This window comes from Giraffa tippelskirchi, chromosome 2 (assembly GCF_054371585.1).
Source record: "Giraffa tippelskirchi isolate mGirTip1 chromosome 2, T2T-mGirTip1v1.2.pri, whole genome shotgun sequence".
Classification (NCBI taxonomy): Eukaryota; Metazoa; Chordata; class Mammalia; order Artiodactyla; family Giraffidae; genus Giraffa; species Giraffa tippelskirchi.
Genome location: NC_137276.1, coordinates 152493594 through 152508744, shown reverse-complemented (window position 1 = coordinate 152508744; position 15151 = coordinate 152493594). Strand labels below are relative to the sequence as shown.

General features: G+C 45.5%; 1 protein-coding gene across 3 annotated transcripts; it reads right to left on the bottom strand.

Annotated features, from left to right (window-relative positions):
* Positions 1-6066: 6066 nt before the first annotated feature.
* Positions 6067-15151, bottom strand: EIF2B5 (eukaryotic translation initiation factor 2B subunit epsilon). Of its 3 annotated transcripts, none has more exons than XM_081571236.1 (16): positions 14914-15151; positions 13329-13453; positions 12330-12515; positions 12061-12238; positions 11891-11971; positions 11536-11613; positions 10695-11007; positions 9639-9784; positions 9277-9418; positions 9053-9154; positions 8624-8731; positions 8397-8487; positions 7976-8099; positions 7191-7316; positions 6588-6767; positions 6067-6513 (listed from the first exon to the last, which is right to left on the bottom strand). In XM_081571236.1, the coding sequence occupies exons 1-16, from the start codon at positions 15124-15126 to the stop codon at positions 6466-6468; spliced, it is 2241 nt and encodes a 746-aa protein (XP_081427362.1). In that variant the 5' UTR covers positions 15127-15151; the 3' UTR covers positions 6067-6465. The 3 variants fall into 3 exon arrangements, with proteins under 3 accessions (XP_081427362.1, XP_081427363.1, XP_081427364.1); XM_081571237.1 differs by having other exon boundaries at positions 6628-6767; XM_081571238.1 differs by having other exon boundaries at positions 6067-6490; positions 6657-6767.

The following is a 15151-nucleotide window of genomic DNA, read 5'->3' as shown; positions in this document are numbered from 1 at the left end:
GGGCAGCGGCCCGGTCCACTCCCCGCCCCCGACCCCAGCGCGCCCCGCCCCGGCGCGGCCCCGCCCCCGGCCGCAGCCGAGCCGCTCTGGCCTCGAGGCAGATGGCCTGGCTCTCCGCCGGACCCGCGGACACCCCGCCCACCCACCAGGCGGTGCTCGGCTCCAGCGCTCTGGTCCCAGGCCCCGGGGGAGCGTGGCGGCGGTCGCCTACGCCCCCAGGGGCTGGATGGATAGATCTCTCCCGGATGGCCGAGTTCCCAGACTCTTCAAGGCCCTGGCTCTGGACCCAAGGGGATCGGCTGCTCCTCTGCAGCTGGGGAGGCATTAATGTAGGGGTTGCTTTGCTTCCCAGAGAAGCGGTTCTGACCAAGTATCTCTGGAGGATAGGAGACCTCATCGACGTGGCCTTTTAGGGTCTGCTGAGAAGCATAGCTGCTGTCATTGAGTCTACCCGACAACTCCTTAAGGACAGAACAAGATCGAGTTCTGATTCCTTCTTGCAACCTCAGTACCTAAGTGTGAAGCAGTGATTTAATAAATGGACTGAATGCAGAATGAGCTTAAGTATGAAGATGCCTGCCTGACTTGGACATGAAGTCTCAAGCCAGGGCTAAGTATAATAATCGTTTCTAACAGATCTCCTCATACCTAAGCTTTTAACTTGTTTAATAAATACTGAGTGCCTACTACGTGCAAGGCATACTGCATGAAAGAGAGCGCAAAACAAGGCAGATAAGGCTGTTCTCAGGCTCTTCACTCATTTGGAAGGAGGCACAGTGTTCCGTCGCTCAGTGGTGTCTAACTTTTTGCAACCCCATGGACTGTAGCAGCATACAGGCTTGTAAATAAGTAACTTCAGAGTGAAAAATGCTATGAAAAAGGGTAAAACGGAGTGATGTGATAGTAAGAGGGGAAAGAGTAATATGGGCAGTCAGAGAAGGCCTCTTCCATTTGCCTGAAGACCTGGAACTAGTGAGGAAGCAGCTATAAGGTCTGGTCTGGAGGAAGAGCATTCTAGGCAGAGGGACAGCCAAGTATAAGGGCTAAGGCAAGAATAAACTTGCCAAATTTGAAGAACAAAAAGGTCATTGTGACTACCATGATGGTGGTAGATAAGTGTCAATTAGGTAGGCTGGGACCAAACCCCATAGGTCCTTTTAGGCCACAGTAACAAGTGTGGGCTCCTCCCACTCCATTTTGTATATTGTTGCCAAATTAGCATTTCAAGATTAAGGACCTTTCGGATACCTCTTCAGCTTAGAAACCTCTCCACATTTTGCAATACTTTCCAAATATCCTTAGCATGATATTCAAAGCTCTCCATAATCTAACCTCTACCTACCTCTACAGCCTTTTTTGCATTGTATCCTGACTATAAAGTTTTGACTTAATCTGTTCAACCTACTTGTCAGCCCCTGCTCATACACTGAATATATTTTCATTTCATACTTTCCCTTTAAATTTTTATAAAAGTAATATGCATGCATAGACAAATATTAAGAAAACGTTTAACAGCAGTCCTGTTTCATTTCCCTCCCCAACCCCACCCCGGTGTACATTTTTTTAAGCTCATATTACTTCTTGATTTACACATTCTGTAAGTCTTTCAAAAATTTTATTTATTTATGGCTGTGCTGGGTCTTCATTGCTATGCGCAGGCTTTCTCTAGTTGAGGCTCATGGGCTCAGTAGTTGTGGCACATGGGCTTAGCTGCTCCAAAGCATGTGGGATCTTCCTGGACCAGAGATTGAATCCATGTCCCCTGCATTGGCAGGTGGATTCTTAACCCCTGGACCACCAGGGAAGCCCTGATTTATGCATTCTAGACATTGTTTATTGATTTCCAATTTTGATCGATGGATTTACCTTTTCTCCACCTCCCCTAACCTCTTAGAATTTTGGTTAAGAAAATAATAGTACTTAGTATTGCCATTTTGACTATAAATGTTTCCAACTTTTCTTCCCGGCATTAATCATTGCCTTGCTCTTTCATTTGCTTTTTTATATAGTTTACTTATCATTAAGTCTTTCCACATAATCTAACAGCTTCTGAATTCATATTTTACTAATTCAGTTAAATGTATTAGATAACGCACTGGCTTTCTTTTCTGGACTCTTCCATTCCATTGCTCTGGTCTGCACTGCTGGCTGTCTCAGCTTGTGAACAGCTCTCATCCTTGGACTTCTTTGCATCATTCTCTGAACTCTCTTTACCTCTCCTCTGTATTGGATCCCAGTTTCCTCAATAATTTACTCAATAGTAGTAAACACATCCTTTGGTAGTTTCCCTTGAAAGCATGAGAAATAAAAATTTGGGATGAACTATTATGGAAAAGAATCTGAAAAAGTACATATATTAATAAAACTGAATGACTTTGCTGTACACCTGAAACTAACACAACATTGTAAACCATCTATACTTCAATAAAAAGTTTTGAAAAAAAGATTTTTAATTGGGGGGAAACTTGAAAAAATGAGTGATTCTGCATTTCAAGTATTAATAATTTTCCTTCAGAATTCTGAGTCACTCCATTGTCTTCTAGCTTTCAGTATTGCTATTAAGTGATCAGTTTGATCTCTTAATTTTTCTTAAGCATTTGCACAGGACTTAACTCTCTTTGCAAGTCTTTATGAAGTTCTCTTTATCCCTGGGGGTTCTCAAATTTCTTGATGATGTGCCTTGGTGCTATTCACTGTGCTAGGCATTGGGTGAGCACTTCCCATCTAGAAGTTCAACAATACTTTCTTCAATTATTTAGTAACATTGCTGCTGCTACTGCTGCTGTCGCTAAGTCGCTTCAGTTGTGTCTGACTCTGTGCGACCCCATAGACGGCAGCTCACCAGGCTCCGCCGTCCCTGGGATTCTCCAGGCAAGAACACTGGAGTGGGATTGCCATTTCCTTCTCCAATGCATGAAAGTGAAAAGTGAAAGTGAAGTCGTTCAGTCGTGTCCGACTCTTCAAGACCCCATGGACTGCAGCCTACCAGGCTCCTCCGTCCATGGGATTTTCCAGGCAAGAGTACTGGAGTGGGTTGCCATTGCATTAGTAACATTACTACCATTTTTTCCTGTTGTTTCTGCAACTCCTGCTAGATGTTGGACCTTCTGGATTGATCCTTTTTTCTATCATCCACTTTATTTTTAAATGATTTCACCTTTTTGCAAGATTTCTTAACATTATTTCCAACCTTTCCCAATTGTACAGGTAAAATAGTCACAATTAAAAATTCAGTAAGTATATAAGGATGGACATAGTACAATCTCCCTCCTATTTGGTTTTGTACTCCTCCAGTTTTCCAGTAGGAAAAAATTAATTTACCTATTTTTTTAATTTCTAAGAGTTCTTTTGTTCTCCAACTTTAACTTTTCATAGCATTTATTCAAAGACACAATTATCTCCCCTGAGCTTTGAGAATTATAGCCTTTTCCTCCCTAAAGTTTTCAGAAAGTTACTTTGTGAATTCCTTAGTTTCAATTTTGTTTTGATCTCTACCTTTCATGTTGCAAGTTTCCTCAAATGTCTGGTGGCCCTTAATGGTCTATTCACATTTAAGAGTGAAATACTAAAAAGCTAATTGTAAGTTCTGTCCATGTATAGGGCTTATTAAATAACCAGCTTCACTGTAGGGTGATGAGTGGGGGAAAGATGGATTTCTTTTTTTTTTTGAAACAAAAATGTAAGTATTTGTGGCCTTTTGTCTGCAATTGTTTGGGCCTAGGGGCTATGTTAGTTGTGCTGACATTCAGAGCCCTGCCACCCATATACTTTCACTTTATCCCTCATTTTCAATCTAGCCCCTTACGCTCATCTCCACCATGTCTCCTATTAAATCCAGAGGTTCTAAAGGTTTATACTTTCCCTGAGGTTCTGAGATTTCATGGTGCTATTTTTGTTCATTGTGCTGGGCACTGACTGACTCTTGTCAGTCTAGAAACTCATGACCTTTGGGTTCAGGAAACCTTCCTAAGTAGTTCTATGAAAATTGCCTCCCCACCATTTCTCCAGAGGCTAAAGCTCCCATTTCTCACAGAGAAGTAGGGGTAATCACTTGGTTGGATCAGATAAAGTAAGGACCTGGGGGGCTTTTTCTCATACACATCTCTGATTCCCCTCCCCACCAACCCCAGTTCCCAGCCCCAATCCGTACCCCTTCTCCTGAGCCTCTTCTGGGTTCAGAAGGGCATATTGATTTGCTTCTTGTTAACAACCACCTCAGCAGGTAGAGCCCATCTCATTCTGCTCTGCTAGCTCCTTTCACCTTTCCATTTACTTTTTTCCCAAAATGTTGATGTCTCTCATTCATTGCTGTCACTTTGTTTTCCTTGTCATAGAGTCACGTGCCTTTTTCAAAGAATTCCTCTATTGACATTTGAAAGGGGTTTTGGAGGGAGTAAAAAGCCTATGTGTTCAATCTGCCATACTCAAGTGGAAACCCTTCGCTTTGCTTATGTTTCCTTCTACTCTTTTTTTCTTTAAAGGCCACTCGGGTGTCACAATCCTGTAAGCCTTCTCCCTAAGCACCCAAACTAGAGGAATATCTTCCTTCTAAAAAGTTCTACAGGCCACTTCTGAACTCTGCCACCCACTAGGTATAAATCAGAGGTACTCTACAGTTATTTGTACTTAACTGCCCCTGTGAGGTCCACCTATAACCTTCATATACTCTCTAGTCACTAGGTCCTGTATCTGACAAAGAAGAAACTGAGATTTACTGAATAAGAAAAGTAAATTAAGCCAAATCCTATGCTATGCTATGCTATGCTAAGTCGCTTCAGTCGTGTCCGACTCTGTGCGACCCCATAGACGGCAGCTCACCAGGCTCCGCCGTCTCTAGGATTCTCCAGGCGAGAATACTGGAGTGGGTTGCCATTTCCTTCTCCAATGCATGAGAGTGAAAAGTGAAAGTGAAGTCGCTCAGTCGTGTCCGACTCTTAGCGACCCCATGGACTGTAGCCTACCAGGCTCCTCCGTCCATGGGATTTTCCAGGCAAGAGTACTGGAGTGGGGTGCCATTGCCTTCTCCGAGCCAAATCCTAGCCACCCTGTTTCCCCCTCTTCAGAAACACTGAGTAAAGCCCCTTCACACTCCTGAACACAGTTCAGTATCCCCTTCCTCAGCTTACTCCTTTCTACCCAATTGAAATGAAGAAAGGCAACCATTTTATCTGATGTCCAAGAGGGCCACTTGTTACCACAGACATCTGCCAGAGTTAAGTGTTAACACAGTGAGGATTATAGGAAAGCAACAAAGAACTCAATAAGACAGAAGGGCATGTCTCACAGTCCAAGTTAAAGCAGACAATATTGGAACCTGACAAACTCCAGCTCTAGAGTCTAGTAACAAATCCTTGCTCTATCAATTACTACTTATGGGACCTCTGTGAACTTTAGACTCCTCATTGGAAAATGTGGATAAGACCTACTTCATAGGGCTGATGTGAAGATTAACTAAAATAACACATATTAGGGGACAGCCCATTTCAGATTCCTCCTCTGTTCTTAAGAATATCTATTGCTGGCCTGAGGTTGTATTTACATCTGGGGGGAATTTCCCTTCACTGAGACACTGAAAATGGTGAAGGAGAAAGAATTCTGGACGAGGCTCAAGTTCTTAACTTTACCCCCCAAGAGTCATGAGACCTTGAGCAAATTCCCTTATTTTGAAGATGAAGAGTAGCCCTGTTTCCCTGACAGTGGTATTGGATCCACTGGACAAAGCATGTGATGGACTGGCAGGTGGTTAATGGACTTTACATATGCTTGGTATCATCACCCTCTGAAGAAAAGTGTTTGGACTAGGACTCTCTATGGAACCTGGTTTGGGCACACCACTCCAGGACCACAAATTGGTCCACAAAGGCTGGAAAAGAATCTAGCCCCTCCACTATCATGACCATGGCAATGGTCAATTAGAGAGACACCACAGTACCATCTAGTGGCCACAACACCCCTCTTCTCCCTCTCCACCAGGTGGTTAAGGAAAGGCTACTATATCAGAAGTTCAAAACTCTTTGGTCACCTACATCAATGGCTGATCAGTCAGAATTGGAGAGAAACCAAATATACCCCTCTCTGTTTTTTTTAATATTAACAAATACAAGCAGCAGAGAGGGCCAACTTCTCTCTGCTATTCCCTGAGGGGAAACCAGAGCACAAGCTGTTCCTCTGGCCTTCCTCTAACCACAGGGCCTGCTTAGCTCTTCCTTAGGCAGAGCTGTTATCTAGCCCAACTTCCCTCACCCCCACTCCCCAGTCAGGATGGGAGGCACATGGTTGCTGATGGTGGGAAGAATACTGTAGTTCCAGCCTCTGCTCCAGTCTCAGTTCAGAGGGTGGTCACTCATCCTTTTGAACTAGTCTCTCACTTGTCCTGGCCCAGAAACCTTGAGGGTAATCAACAACACCCACAGGAGCAGGCAGTGTGACTTCAGTCATCTTCAGATGATTCCTCTTCTGCCTCTTTTAGCCACTGGATGAACCTCTGCAGCTGTAAGGAAGCAGAGTGGAGAGCTACTGAGGGAGACGCACATAACCCTACTGTTCTCCTTAGTGGATAAACAACCAGAGGCCCAGGGACCAACCACCTGGAGTCTGGGGCCCGGAGCCAGGGAACCAGACAACCACTGCGGTGAGAGGAGGGCAGCCTGACTCACCTGCTGGTTCTTGCGCAACTGCTGGCCTTTGTCAGTTACCTCCCTTTGGCTGAACCAGCTCAGAATTGTTTCCTCAGCCAGGATCTCCAGTTGGTAGAAAGCCATCAGTACCTACAGAAGGCCAGCAGAGGAGGTCTCAGGGGCCTTGCAGGGTTCAAGATACACTGGATAACAGAGGAAGAGGCAGCAAGATCTAGTGCCTTCCTACCAGGCCCTCAGCCACCTCCTACACACTGTGCAGTCTCCTCCAAAACAGACAAGAGTGAGCTGTTCACTCTGATACTGGGACAGGTCTGACTTCTCTAACTATTGTTGGATAGTGCTCCATACATTCCCAGGATAACCTCCAAATGGCTGCCTTAGTTGCTTGGCTCCAAGCTGTACTATCCCAGCAATGAGCACAACACTACAGATGGATAAAGCTATTAACCAAATTCCATATGGATTCATGTCAGTCTATACTGTGTCTCCATGGAGGTCACCAAAGCCTGTTTCAAGTAAATGCAGGACTATGTGGCTTGGGGTGGTATTCACCTTGGCCATGGAAGTGCTAAGAGCTTCATGCTCCAAATAGAAGTCCTCAATGGCTGCCAAAGATTCCAAATGATCAGCGGCGCGCTTTATGTAGTTCCTAAAGACAGGGCTCCAGGCCTTGAGCAACTGTGGGAAAGAGGAGAAGCTGCAATATATTCCTGAGCATGCACCTAGACCTGGACAGTAAAGAGAATCAATAATGATAACATGGGTCTTTCAAGACAAGAGGTGGTTGCTTGGTGGTCTAGTGGTTAGGATTTGGCACTTTTGCTGCTGTGACCTGGGTTCAATCCCTGATCAGGGAACTGAGATCCCGCAAATCACAAAATTAAAAATTAAAAAAGATGAGAGAGGTTATACAGGCTCTGTGGAATTATGTCAGAGGCACCTGGGAGCTGCTGGCAGGACTGGGGAAAAAGAAATTTCCAAGGTAAGGTTAAGGGGCCAGATACTGCAGGTGTTCCCAGTCTAAACATTCACCTTATTCTGGGTCAGATCACTTTCAGTCAGAGGGTATGACAATCCAGTCCATTCTGGCTATGCCTTTGGGGTCTAATACCACCTGAATACTGGAATCTCAAAGGCCACTCATTACTGAAACTAACTTGACCCCCCTGGACAACCAAACCTGCTCTAGAACCCAATCTGTGTCCAGAGGCAAGGAGAAAGGAACCACAAGTAACATATATCCCATAAGACCTTCTACTCCTACTTCTACGTCAAGACCCCAAAATGTATACCTGTCTCCACTCAACCCGTTGTACCCAGCCTCAATCTTTGCTTACGGGAATCAACAGGGCGCAATAGCGGTTTGGGTCTAGTGGGGAATCCATTTGTTGCAGTGGGAACTCCAGGACCACATGGCTCAGTACTTGCATCACTTCCTTCAGGCTTATGTTGTAGGCATACCTGTGGGGAGACTGGGGTGACACCAGGGCCTTCACTGGCCCTTTCAGCATACTATAGGACTATGACTTTGGCAGGACATTGGGGAAGAGGAAGTCAGATACAACATGGAAAGGGAGGATTTTGGAAAGAAGAAGTCTATGCTGAGGCTAGAACAATGTTCTCCCTGTTTCAAATGCTAGCAGCCTTGTCCAGTGGGATGTTGAGGGAACACATTCCTATTTGGGGAAGAATCAGGAGAGAACCTCCACCACCTGGGATTACCCTGAGGCAATGAGAATAGGGAGGGGCTGCTCTTACTTGAGAGAGTTTATCTCTAGGACTAGATTGTCACAAGAAATGTTCTCCTCCTTGCCCCGCTGTAGTGTTCCCAGGACTTCATTCTGAAACACTAAAATCAAAGCAAGAGTAAGTTCATGGGCCAATATTGCTCCAGGATGCTTTAAGTCATCCAGTCCTCACTTTATGCCCAACCAAACTGGAGGTTTTCCTCTTTTGTCCCAGACACTGCTCCCTTGGCCATGTACCTTTGATGTCATCCATCTGTGGGGAGCCTGCCCGGATGTCTAGCTCTTCAGAATCCATACTTCGCTCACTTTCAGTTTCACTCTCTTCTTCCATGTTGATTTTGAGTCCTGAGAATCCAAAAGGGGTGAGAAAATAGAAAGCGAAAGAGCCATTGACAGAGAGCAATATATCTGCTCTGTCTGCGTGAATAAATTAATGAACAAGCAGTCTGATTCTGATCCCCTGGAGAAGAAAATGGCAACTCACTCCAGTATTTTTGCCTGGAGAATCCTATGGATAGAGAAGCCTGGCAGGCTACAGTCCATGGGGCCATAAGAGTCAGACACGACTTAGGGACTAAACCACTGCCAGTCTGATTCTGAAGTGTTCAAACTCCCTCAAAATAATCTGATTTAGATGGTGGGTGGCAGGAATGAGGCCTAGCTCACCCCATAGATTCTGCCGTAGTTCCTCCTCTTCCTCCATGTCCATGTCCGCAGCTTTCCAGAGGTAGCCCTGGCCTGAAACTCCGACTTCTGCTGGATTGTAACCTGGAAAAGACACTGATCTTTAGCAAGGGCCCAGGAGAAGCACCAACCCCTTAGGAGGAAACACTGGTATTTCTATGGGGCAGAGAGACACACAGATGCCCCACACCTGCTGAGTCTCACACCTTTCAGCTTCATTTTCTCCTTTTCTTGGTCAGCCCCAGAATCATCACTGAACTGACCATCATCCTCATCATCCTCTGCATCTGGAGGGTGCAAAGAGATCACCGAGCCCTCAGGCAGCGTGATATCTGGGCCTACTACCACCTAGAGGAGAAAAAAGGAGTGGGTGGCACAGATCCATTAATGTATGGGAAAAGTACTCCCTGCAAAGGAGAGTGACTTTACTAAGCCAAGTAGAAAGCAAATGAAACCATTGGGTTGGGAATTTCAATTCAGGCTGGATTTGGTGGACATAAGCCACTTTCTGGCTCAGCATAACCACCACTCAGCTCATGGCCTATGTGCCATGCGGAGCAGGTCTTACCTGGGAAGTGAGGACACAGCGAGGCTTCAGTATAACATTTTCCTTGACCTCAGCATTGTCACAGAGCAGAGACTGATGAATCTGTGCTCCAGCAGCCACTTGGACACCCTGCCACAGGAAGGCCTGGTCCAGCACCACCTTATCACCTGGCTCAGGACAGGAAAGACTACTGGTCACCCATGGCTCCAATTCCAGACCAGACCAATTCTCAGACCATTTGTGGAGAATGGGGCTGACTGACACCAGCAGAGCTCCCATCCAGCTCTACTACTCCATCCCCAAATCACCATAAATTCCCCCTCTCTAAGCTCAGGTCAGAGACGGGAACATTGCTCAGCCTGACTACCCTCCACCAGGTTTACAACAATTTGACTAATATACTGGACTTAAGAACCTGAGAACCTTTAAGATTTCTGGAGATCCCTTGAACTCAAGAACCTTATTAGAATCACACTCATGTCTAAAAGTAGAACCAAATTATTCTACCTCTTTTGGTACATTTTAAAGTCAGAATCTTACTGTTCTCTTAATGGGGCAGTTCCATTAGAAGCATCACTTTCTTATAACCAAAGTGAGTTGTTAAAAAGTATAAAGAACACTAGACTTATAATCAGAATCAAGTACCTGCATTGCCTCTTATGAGCCCATGACCTTGGAGGGGACAACCACTTTTAGCCTTTTTGATTATCTATAAAACTTATCTATAAATAATACCTACCTCACAAGATTTTTGTACGGATTAAATGAAATAAAGTACACAGAAGCCCTTTGTAAACTGCAATGTACTAAACAGGTGTTATTGCATGTTAATTACCCAGTTGATCCTGAATATGAATACAGGGTACCCTGGAATGTGAAGAGTCACCCAATAATAGGCTCACAGACCATAAATTAAAAGTATCACTGTTTTTACATCCCTGTTCCTTCCTTTATTAAGGCAGCCACTCTAGTTCCTTATTCTCAGGGACTATCCCCTGTATCCTTTTCTGGACTCATGGGGTTCCCCCAAGTTCCTGCTCCTAGGATGGCCAGCTTGACCTCCCTACCTATACTCACCAATGTGACAGCCAGGGCCAATGACACTATTAGTGATGGAGCAATTGCTGCCAATGACAGTGCCAGAGCCTAAGAGCACATTTTCCTCCAGGATGCTCCCATGGCCCAGGCTGACCTCAGGCCCTCGGTAGATGTTATGCCGGGAGTGAGTGCAGCTCTGGGTTGTGCTGTCAGTGAAGTTAGCCTCTGGGGTGAGAGGGTAGACCCATCGGCGGATGACATCCGCGCAGACAGCAGCATACATGTATAGGTTGGAGACCCGGGCACCATATTCCTTAGTTGTCACATGCATGTGGATCTGGTTTCCTAAGATCTAAATGAGGAGAAAAAAAGAGGTCACCCCAGCAAGCAAGAGAAAAAGAACATCCCCCAGTATAATTCTCTTCTAACTTCCTTAAATCCCCTACTGCTTCTCAATGTCACAGCCAAGTGGCCTGAGACTTTTCTCTGTACTGCTTCCCTCTCACCTCCAGCTATTTTCCTACCTCTTACAGCTCAATAAAATATAAGACAGGACCAAAAGTCTCCCCACCTACCCAAAGGAAAACAAACTTTCACATTATGTGTAATGGTGGATAGTCATGTTTTTAGCAATCAGTTTGTTGATTTTGAGATTTTTTAACATGTCACTGGTGGTCAGATGGTATTGGGGATCTGCCAAAAATGAAAAATGAATCTTCTGCTTTTGTGTGTTAGTAGGGTCTACTGTCCCTGAAGTTGGTTAAAATAAAAAAGCAAATGAAGAAAGAGAGGAAAAAAGGAGGGGCAGGAAAACAAAAGTTATCAGCATGAGATAATATTATAGCCCTCTTCCAAAGAGGCACTGGGAGCCTTTTATTACCTCCTCATTTACTAACAGGCCTCGCACAAAGTCATCTCGTGTTTGGTAGTCAAAGTTGTCTGTAAATAGTTGAGCCACCTGTGTGGAGAAGTCAGAGGGGGCTAAGGTTAAGTACTATTCTCTGGAAGCAAACATAGCCCCCTAGAGACATATCAGACACTATGACAGCAGGACATGGGCCAGAATCCCAAAAAAGTCTGCCAATGAGCTATTAGGGTCAAGATGACAACATCTCTTTGCTATAGAACAGATAAGAGAGAGGGAGAAGAAATATACCTTGGCCACTTAAGGGGGTGGTAATATACTCTCAGAGTTTTACTCTGTGGATATGCAGCCTTTGCCCTGAGGAGCTCACCTGAGGAGAGCAGATGCTGATATGACAATCAAGTAAGTCATAGCGAATCTCCACTCCATCTCTACTGCCCTGGAACAAGCTCTGTGGGGAGAAGTTACAAGGACTTTAACTCATTTCTCCTGCTGAAGCCTGTCACCTTCCCACTTCAAGGACCCCAGATAACCACATACCAGAGGGAAAGAAAAACGTTGGAGGCCTTGGGTCTTCTGGAAATGGAGCACCTGATTTGTGGCACTATCCACAGCCACTACCACGTTGTCCTCATGACAACGAGTTGGGTGGCTGGGGGATGACTCCTTGAAGATCATCGTCATCACAGATACATTTTTTTCTAGCTTCCGCCTTAACCTATAAAAGACAGGAAGGAGAGAGCTGTAAAAAAGCAGTCCTAGGGCTCTGTTGGTCCTAAACCCCACCTCTACTGTTTTCCCATCCCGACCTGTGTTCTTCCAGGGCTCTGGTAATATTGATGTTTGAGATGACATCCCCATACACCAGAAGGAAGTCAGAGCGCACCAAGGCCTTAGCATCAACATCACGGAGAACATCCCCCAGTGATCTATACAGCTCTGATGTAATTATTCGAACCACATTGAGGGATGTTGGGCGGCACCACTTGGATTTCCTAAGGGAAGGGAGGGGTGAGGGAAATGAGTAAACCAAACATAAAGATTATGCAGAGCTTCCCTATTCCCCCGCCATTCAACATTCACACTCCTTTGCTGTGATTTTTTTGGAGTTTCTGCCAGCATCCTCAACTTCAAAGAGATTAATGAATTATAATTAATGGCTTCAGTATAGTGTCACCAATCTTGTTTTATGGGTTAGAGAAGCATGGCTATTTCCTCTCCATTCCCTGACCCATCCCCAAACATGGATTTGAACTAAAAATCCTGCTGAGACTTCCATTAGTTGAAGTATTCTAGGGATAAACTTTTCTCTTAAAGCTCATATCAAATTTAGGAGCTGTCTGATGGAGATCACGCTAATCCTAGTCTTTATTTCCTAAGCTTCCCTAAATCCTGAGAGTCACTCTTTTTCAAAAAGATTTCACTTAACAATTGTTAAGTGTTTACTATGTTCTTGGTACTAAGCAAGGTACCAGGAATACAAAGATGAGGAAGAGCTAAACATTTAGAAGCTCAGTGGAAAAACAAAGATGTTACTCTTGTAACTGGCATATTGGAGCCACCAAATAAAAAGCAAAACTCACTGGGACTAAACTTTATGAGATTCATAAAAAATTCAAATGCTGTTCTTTAATCTTTGTCACAGCTTCAGCTGCTCACCTCCTAAGTGAAGAGAATGCCCTTAGACCTTATGATGGGATACAAATAGACACATTTTTCTCCCTCATAATTTCCCCTTAGTTATATTCATCCTAAGGAAACCAGGGAAAAAATGGTGAAACATGGAAAGAAAAGTTGCAGAGCCTTACAGTAAATGTTCCTTGATTTGAGCAGCCTTCCAGCAACAAAAGACAAAGGTTTCCTGTACACCTGTGGCAGTCAGAAATTCCAGAGTGTAGTCAATTAGTGCCACATTGGCCAGGGGCAAGAGGACCTGGAGGGTAAGAGACAAAAAAAAGTCTGAAGACTTGTTATCTGTGAGGATCCTCTAAGAACCATTCTTTCTCCCACTTCAACCACGATTTCACTCCTCTGTCAGTATTTTCAAACACTAGTTTTATCTTTCCTATATAAAAGTAATTAGGCTCCTGCCTTTGATATTCATGGCATGCTCTAAACGTGAGTCTGCTGTGCTTAGCTGCTCAGTCATGTCTAATGTCCAATTCTTTGCAACCCCATGGACTGCAGCCCACCAGGCTTCTCTGGCCAAGAGGATTCTCCAGGCAAGAAAATTGGGAGTGGGTTGCCATGACCTCCTCCAGGGGATCTTTACAACTCAGGGATCGAACGCAGGTCTCCCGGATTGTAGGCAGATTTTTTTTACCATCTGAGCCACCAGGGAAGCCCAAGAATACTGGAGTGGGTAGCATATCCCTTACCCAGGGGAATTTCCCCACCCAGGAATCAAACTGAGGTCTCCTGCATTGCAGGCAGATTCTTTACCAGCTGAGCTACTTGGGAAGCCCAAACATGAGTCTAACGTGTTGCAATTTGAATACAGTAAGCATAGAATCTACTTGCTTAGCATCAGACAGAGCTGATACAGAACAGACAACCCCGATTTCTAATACTAGAAATCCAGAAACTTAAAACACCACTAAGGTCTTTTTCCCTGTAAGATTTCCTTCCTTGATCTCTTTTTAAGAGCCAGGGGCTAACCATCCCAATCAGTTGCCCAAAATAAATAGCCAATTAGACTATTTGGAGGTGGGGTGGGGAGTCAAAGACGGCTTCCCCTGAACAGAATGTAAGTCCTTTTCTTTGAAATGGGGACTGCTGAGGAACCCAGCAATCATTAGGAGTAGCTCAGTCCAATTCCCCAGTGTCTAGACAATACAGGGGATGCTGGCACCCAGCCACTGAACCCGTTCTGTTCTCCTTTTGACAGATGGCACTGACTGTCATCAAAACCTGGAAAGAAAAAAGCACACTGTACAAGATCCAAAACAGCTGTTACTCTGGGATCAGACCAGTCTGCTCCTTTTTTAGGTTCAGGACATCCCTTTTGGAGGCAAAAGGAGGTGACATTTTCTTTCACTTAAGAATCTCTTCTTCCTCTGCATAAAAGCGGCGCAGCCTCCTCTTGAGGTACTGAATCCCCATGTGAAGGCTTCTCACAAGCACTGTTCCGAGGTTAGTCCTGCGGGCCTCCCAAACCTGGAGGTGAACAGCACTACGCGTGCCCAAATCTGCCAGCCACTCACTTGGTCAGGCAGTCATCAGGGCTTTTGACGGTCTCTCCGCCTTCCTCCTAACCAGATAAACCCGATTTCTGGGAAAGAGAGTGGGCACAAGTCCTTCCAACAGGCCGCCTCACCACACAGCTGAAAGTATAACTTGCTCTAGCCCTGCCACCTCCAAGGCCCTCCGGCAGCTCTCGAGCACGTCGCTCACCCGAGGCTGGTCCTTGGAGATGGGGAAGAAGCGGCGGTTGAAGCTGTCGGCCACCAGAACTGCTTGTAGGGGCGGCGGCGGTTCCTCCTCCGCCCCTCTGGCTGCCCCGCCGCCGCCGCTGCCGCCGCCGCCACCGCCTCCCGGTCCGCCGCCGCTGCGCTTGTTGACCCGACTGGCCAACGCACCAGGCGGCGCCACCTCAGTGGCCGCCATCTTCTCTCACGGCCAGCACTTCCGC